This window comes from Glandiceps talaboti, chromosome 13 (genome assembly GCF_964340395.1).
Source record: "Glandiceps talaboti chromosome 13, keGlaTala1.1, whole genome shotgun sequence".
NCBI lineage: Eukaryota > Metazoa > Hemichordata > Enteropneusta > Spengelidae > Glandiceps > Glandiceps talaboti.
In genome coordinates this window covers 183,282-191,479 of record NC_135561.1, presented here as the reverse complement: position 1 = coordinate 191,479, position 8,198 = coordinate 183,282, and the positions used below count along the sequence as shown (strand labels likewise).

At 33.4% G+C, this 8,198-nt stretch overlaps 1 protein-coding gene across 1 annotated transcript; it reads right to left on the bottom strand.

The window, feature by feature from the left end:
• Positions 1-309: 309 nt before the first annotated feature.
• On the bottom strand, positions 310-4,853 carry LOC144444729 (ATPase inhibitor mai-2, mitochondrial-like). Its single transcript, XM_078134255.1, has 4 exons — positions 4,791-4,853; positions 4,304-4,355; positions 3,676-3,765; positions 310-1,442 (listed from the first exon to the last, which is right to left on the bottom strand). Exons 1-4 carry the CDS (start codon positions 4,844-4,846, stop codon positions 1,269-1,271), a joined length of 372 nt encoding a protein of 123 aa, XP_077990381.1. The 5' UTR covers positions 4,847-4,853; the 3' UTR covers positions 310-1,268.
• Positions 4,854-8,198: the final 3,345 nt, after the last annotated feature.

The following is an 8,198-nucleotide window of genomic DNA, read 5'->3' as shown; positions in this document are numbered from 1 at the left end:
TTTGAAGTTCTCTATGTAGAACTTGTTTTCGTGTTGGCACTTTGAGATGAGTTCAGATTTTTTGTTGAGAAGTGTTTGTTTGTCGGTGTTGAGGATGCAGAGTTTTTCAGTTAGGCAGAGCTGGGTCGCATTGTTTGGTTTCATTACTGTATGCGCATGCTCTCTGTGATATAGACCAGACTACTTTGAACGTTTTTTTTATTTCTTTTCAGAGAGTGTTGTCAAACATAGCCACAACCATACAGCTAGTGTAGAGAGAGTTGTCAAACATAGCCACTAGAAAATTATGTATTATTTATTTATTCACATTATTCCATACATATCACATGTACCACACATAATACATTGCAGACAATCCTTCAGATTAAAACACAGAGCCACAAGACAAGGAACCAAATATTGTTAGTTTATAATTTTTAAATTCTTTACACAGCAAACTTGTTGTATATAGCTATAATATCTATGGCTCTTCCACCACTATTTAATCATGTTTGGAATCATACAAATGAGCTTTTTATCTCCTTCCATGTTAATTTGGGTTTGCAACAACAACAACTGATGCTGACACTTCAAAGACAGTAATTTTGGGTTCATATCAAAATAGTTCGACTAGGTAGGTACCACAAATGATCTTTTCTCACTCCGTAACCTGACTGCTGATTAGCTGACAATAGTCAATACCACAATTGATCACTTTTGGCCAATCAGGTGGAATAGATTACAACTTCACAATAGACAGCATATCATATGGCTGCCAAATTGGCTTGTTACGTAACTTTAAATTTACCTGTAGATTACATGGTAAAGGTGAAAGATTAAAGTTGAAGAGGTCAAACTCGAATTCTAGGTACCTACATAAGTCAAATAACCTGAGTTCTAAGATTTCACATACCACTGAACAGTGGGCATCCTCAAGCAGATGTAAATTTATACAAGTACCCCGTCAAGTACCAATTTCTCCTAACGGGTATCCCTAAGTTAACAAAAAACTTACACAAAGATATTTAAACTCATGTCCGTTGACAGTGACAACCCACTAAACATGTTGCATTATGGGAGTTTACAGGTTCAGGGTAAATGTGTACATGGATACAAGAACTGGGGATACTGAAATACTATTGTGGGACTAAAATCACAGGTTTATGGTAAAGTTTGTTTTTGTGAAAACTTCAGAACTCAGGTTATCATCTTCTCTAACATGACTCACTCCAAAAAACTGAATGGTACAAGGACACTGGTCTTACCATTCTGGTTCTATTCTAATAGATTTATTTCTTTTCATTATCACTATCACTACTATCTAGATCATCAGCTTCATCATCTATTTGTTGCATTCTCTTCTTATGTCTTGTTATGGCCTCAGAATGACGTCTAATAGCAGCTTCATGGTGCTCGATTTCTTCATCATGTTGATGTTTTAGTGATTTCAATTGTTGTGCTTGCTGTAAGGGTAAAAACAAGCTATTAGTTTTTATACTCAGTCCCTGTTCATGATAATAATAATGATACTAATGTTCCTTGTCTGTGCAAATCAGAGTCTTAGGTGTAACTGTATACACATTATACCTTACACTAGCCAAGTTGAACATGTTCAAACAAAAACTACAGGATTTACCCTGGTCTGTCACGACAACAAATATCTACATCACTAGTTCTGCATGGCTCAAAATATGAGTAATAACTATTAAACATTTCATAAATTATGCTTGCAGAGGTATAATTATCATTCCAAATATTTTGTTTACTCAGTTACAAAGTACTTATGACCTAAGGGTTTGTCATTACTCATATTTTAACATAGTCATAAGGCCCCTTAGGCCACAAATATTTTCCTTGGGTGTATTAAGACAAATATTGGTGATAATTATATTTAATTATTATACCCATGATCATATAAAATGTTTTATGTGTGAACATTGAATGTCCTGTATCAAGTATGGTTAGTTAGACATGAAGACATACAAACAGAATTGATAGTTAGATGTGAACCATAGGATATCAAGTATGGTTAGTTAGACATGAAGACATACAAACAGAATTGATAGTTAGATGTGAACCATAGGATATCAAGTATGGTTAGTTAGACATGAAGACATACAAACAGAATTGATAGTTAGATGTGAACCATAGGATATCAAGTATGGTTAGTTAGACATGAAGACATACAAATAGAATTGATAGTTAGATGTGAACCATAGGATATCAAGTATGGTTAGTTAGACATGAAGACATACAAACAGAATTGATAGTTAGATGTGAACCATAGGATATCAAGTATGGTTAGTTAGACATGAAGACATACAAACAGAATTGATAGTTAGATGTGAACCATAGGATATCAAGTATGGTTAGTTAGACATGAAGACATACAAACAGAATTGATAGTTAGATGTGAACCATAGGATATCAAGTATGGCTAGTTAGCCATGGAGACATGCAAATAGAATTGATAGCCATGGAGACATGCAAATAGAATTGATAGTTAGATGTGAACCATAGGATATCAAGTATGGCTAGTTAGCCATGGAGACATACAAACAGAATTGATAGTTAGATGTGAACCATAGGATATCAAGTATGGTTAGTTAGACATGAAGACATACAAACAGAATTGATAGTTAGATGTGAACCATAGGATATCAAGTATGGTTAGTTAGACATGAAGACATACAAACAGAATTGATAGTTAGATGTGAACCATAGGATATCAAGTATGGTTAGTTAGACATGAAGACATACAAACAGAATTGATAGTTAGATGTGAACCATAGGATATCAAGTATGGTTAGTTAGACATGAAGACATACAAACAGAATTGATAGTTAGATGTGAACCATAGGATATCAAGTATGGCTAGTTAGACATGAAGACATACAAACAGAATTGATAGTTAGATGTGAACCATAGGATATCAAGTATGGCTAGTTAGACATGAAGACATACAAACAGAATTGATAGTTAGATGTGAACCATAGGATATCAAGTATGGCTAGTTAGCCATGGAGACATACAAACAGAATTGATAGTTAGATGTGAACCATAGGATATCAAGTATGGTTAGTTAGACATGAAGACATACAAACAGAATTGATAGTTAGATGTGAACCATAGGATATCAAGTATGGTTAGTTAGACATGAAGACATACAAACAGAATTGATAGCCATGGAGACGTACAAATAGAATTGATAGCCATGGAGACGTACAAATAGAATTGATAGTTGGATGTGAACCATAGGATATCAAGTATGGCTAGTTAGCCATGGAGACATACATATAGAATTGATAGCCATGAAGACATACAAACAGAATTGATAGCCATGGAGACATACAAATAGAATTGATAGCCATGAAGACATACAAATAGAATTGATAGTTGGATGTGAACCATAGGATATCAAGTATGGCTAGTTAGCCATGGAGACATACATATAGAATTGATAGCCATGAAGACATACAAACAGAATTGATAGCCATGGAGACATACAAATAGAATTGATAGCCATGAAGACATACAAATAGAATTGATAGCCATGGAGACATACAAACAGAATTGATAGTTGGATGTGAACCATAGGATATCAAGTATGGCTAGTTAGCCATGGAGACATACATAATATACCTTGTTGGTGAAATGATAAACAAATCAATTTCAAACCATATCAGTTAAACTTACTAATTTTCTGAAATATTGTTCTTCATGTGCAGCTTCCATTTTACCAAAGGAACCACCTGCTTCTCTGACAGCTCCTCCACTACCACCACCCTACAACAAATAATGGACAATTCACAGTACATAAAAACAGAGATTCTTGCTATATGCATGACATACACTTTGTTGTACACATGGTTCAGTTGACTCATCTTCAACACATGTAACTACGTGTAGTTACTGCATTTAGATTAAATACATGTATTATTCAAGGGGGAAATTATGGTACAATTGTATTTTCATAAACATAATCTGAGAGAACATTAGAGGTGAAAAGAGTCTAAGTTTGGTGTTTCTTAGCAAATGAGTGAAATTTATGTGATATGAAATCATGAAATGACTCTCCACAACCCAAAGTTTATATATCTTTATTTCCTGGAGTGGCATTCCCCTTGAACAAAATAGATTTAGAACTTTAAGGATTGTTAATGTACAGCACAGGGTGATATGCTTGTTTCTGACTTTATCCAATTCTAAAATGTGTACTATTAGGAAGATTCAAGAGAACCAACTTTTTCATATCCAACTTTTCAAGGCCAGATTCTCCTGAATCTGAAACCAAAGTTTTTATGAATTTGTAAGTTTATCCTACCTTGCCTGCACCAGAGCCGTATTCTCCCACACCACTCATCAATCTTGCTTGGCTATGAAATAGAAACGAACGAGATAAATTTTGAAAAGAGATGCGACTGTTTAATGGGCAGTAAATATTCTGTTGCAAGCGATAAATATATTGCACCATTCGGACCTAGCTGCAATAATTGTAGCGTCTTGTTGCGGTTTTGTGGTTTTTTTCGTCTGTTTTGGTGACTTTTTAAGTTTTTGTGTTAAACACAAAAACTTAAAAAGTCACCAAAACAGACGAAAAAACCCACAAAACCGCAACAAGACGCTACAATTATTGCAGCTACATTCGGACCTAATCGCATGCATGTTGGTGACACTAAGCTACGTGACTAATTCATCTACGGTTATCTCGGTTTCGCCTTCAATCCTTGCATTCAGGATTTCAGTAAATCACAAACAGAAAGATACTCAGTAAATACACTGAAAGGCGTGCAGTTAACAAACCGACCTACCTGAAAACAGCCAAGTTTCTTGTTAAACGGAGCCCTGCATACCTTGCCAACGCCATTTTGGATGGACGAACAGACTGCTGGTAGTTGGGTCAAAGGTTATCTTAGAGCGTTGCCTTGCATGAATAGGAATGTGTCAGTAGTACACCATGTACGTACACTGTGTGCAAGTGTCTACTTTACCTCTCAACATCTATACCACTTACTATATCGATCGTGTGTATCGAAAATATCACAGGCCCTTTATCGTGGATTGATAGCTCCCCGATATTTGCTAGGTTTTTTAAAATTCCGAACTATATAAGTTACACATATTGTATATGATTTCAATTTCAACTTTTAAAAGTGGCCATATGGATGAGGATTGGGTATTTATTTGGATTTTTTAAATTTTATAAAACAATTTTATCATGGCATTGTACTTGAAAAAATCATGAGAAACAACATATGCCAAGTCATTGTTTGTAACTCAATAAATTGCAAAACAATAAAAGGTGTAAAATCTTGGACGTACTAAAACAAACTATTTACACATTTAAAAAAAAGAAGAAGCTTTTTTGTAATGCATGGAGTGACACACACAGACTTTGTCAATGTTGTCTTATGTGATTTTTCAAGTAGGAAGCCATGATAAAATTGTTTTATAAATTAAAAAACCAAAATAAATACCCAATCCTCATCCATTTGGCCTCTTTAAAAAGTTGTTTACTTTTACTTAATATTTCTATTGATTCTACATGGGATTTAGTTTCTAACATTGTTCACTATAACATTGTAATTCACAACATTTACAGCAATGCTTGTATTTCAATGAACTAGTACTACATACTAAATATAAGGCAATGCTTGTATTTCAATGAACTAGTACTACATACTAAATATAAGGCAATGCTTGTATTTCAATGAACTAGTACTGCATACTAAATATAAGGCAATGCTTGTATTTCAATGAATTAGTACTACATACTAAATATACGGCAATGCTTGTATTTCAATGAATTAGTACTGCATACTAAATATAAGGCAATGCTTGTATTTCAATGAACTAGTACTGCATACTAAATATAAGGCAATGCTTGTATTTCAATGAATTAGTACTGCATACTAAATATACGGCAATGCTTGTATTTCAATGAATTAGTACTGCATACTAAATATACGGCAATGCTTGTATTTCAATGAATTAGTACTGCATACTAAATATAAGGCAATGCTTGTATTTCAATTGTTCACTATAACATTGTAATTCACAACATTTACAGCAATGCTTGTATTTCAATGAATTAGTACTGCATACTAAATATAAGGCAATGCTTGTATTTCAATGAATTAGTACTGCATACTAAATATAAGGCAATGCTTGTATTTCAATTGTTCACTATAACATTGTAATTCACAATATTTACAGCAATGCTTGTATTTCAATGAATTAGTACTGCATACTAAATATACGGCAATGCTTGTATTTCAATGAATTAGTACTGCATACTAAATATACAGCAATGCTTGTATTTCAATGAATTAGTACTGCATACTAAATATAAGGCAATGCTTGTATTTCAATGAATTAGTACTGCATACTAAATATACGGCAATGCTTGTATTTCAATGAATTAGTACTGCATACTAAATATAAGGCAATGCTTGTATTTCAATGAATTAGTACTGCATACTAAATATAAGGCAATGCTTGTATTTCAATGAATTAGTACTGCATACTAAATATAAGGCAATGCTTGTATTTCAATTGTTCACTATAACATTGTAATTCACAACATTTACAGCAATGCTTGTATTTCAATGAATTAGTACTGCATACTAAATATAAGGCAATGCTTGTATTTCAATGAATTAGTACTGCATACTAAATATAAGGCAATGCTTGTATTTCAATGAATTAGTACTGCATACTAAATATAAGGCAATGCTTGTATTTCAATGAATTAGTACTGCATACTAAACATAAGGCAATGCTTGTATTTCAATGAATTAGTACTGCATACTATTAAAATATGTAGATTTTTATTATCAATATATTAACTAGACTATCACAGGGAACTCAGACTTCGCTAGTTAATAAGAATACAAAAACAAACAACAACAACAACAACAACAACAACAACAACAACAACAACAAACATCAACACTGACAAAAATGACACACATGCAAGGCAGAGTAATTCAAGAATTGCAATACATTCACCCAGCATAAATCACCCTATATGAAATGGTTCTCATTGGAATCACACACAAGAAAAAATAGTGCCAATGTCGTTGTAGCACAACTGTAAAATTTGTGATATTCAAAAATATGTTTATCCAAATGCCAATCCACATTTGTTACCCATGCAATAAGCACCATTATTTGACTGTTGCTATGGGTGTGGTTTGTTGCTAGGCATATTTGCAAACATTTTTGAATGTTTATTCACTTGCCTGTCCAACAATCACTGGATTTATGATGTACCAATTTATATGAAATCAAAGCTTGCATTCTAAGATAGGGCCTAATTAATTATGCAAATAACTTATTACTATCAAAACTAAAACAAAAATATACTTTGTTATCATCAATGAATACATCAAATTACATGATTGATATTTGAAGCTTGAATTCTTATATGATGCAGTGTAACTGCCAAAAAGAATTTAAGCAAATTACTCATTAAAACTAAAAGCACGAGTGTCAACAGGCGTATAGGACATGCCAATCTGATTAAAATCGGAGGTAGTGTACACATCGCGTTTTCTTCTCGGCTGTTACGTTTACTGTCGTTTGTTCTTTTGTGAGCACTCGTTACATACATCTGACACAATACCAATGGTTTTCCCAAGCCACATGAGTGCTGATTGAATTCACTCAACCAATGAAAATGCGTACGCCAAAACAAACGGGTACAGTATTTCAGAGTGCTCTGTTCAAAAAAGCATGAGCTCAGAGCGCAGACAACAATGTTATCTCTTCACCTAGTTTTATTTTATGAATTATAATTCATCCATTTGATTACCACATGTCATCAGACAGCAGTCAATATTTATGATTTCAGGCGATATTTATGATTTCAGGCGATATTTATGATTTTAGGCGACATTGGAAAAGTAGACAATAAATGAAAGGTGAGCCCTTCTCACAAATCTTTACTTTATTACGGTACTTTAAACCCCCCCCCCCCACCTTGTCAAAGGCCCAATCCACACACATACAACATAATGTGATGTAGCTAACACAAAGATGATATATGCAAACACAACTTTGAGTTTTATTCACAACGCTCAAAGGATATCTAATTTTACAAATACAAAATCATCAAAATCCTATTCTTTCATAAATTTCTGAAATTCATTTAAAAAAATGACAACCCTGTGTTCCCTGTAGGAATATTAATCAGAAGGTTGTTCTATTCAAATGAA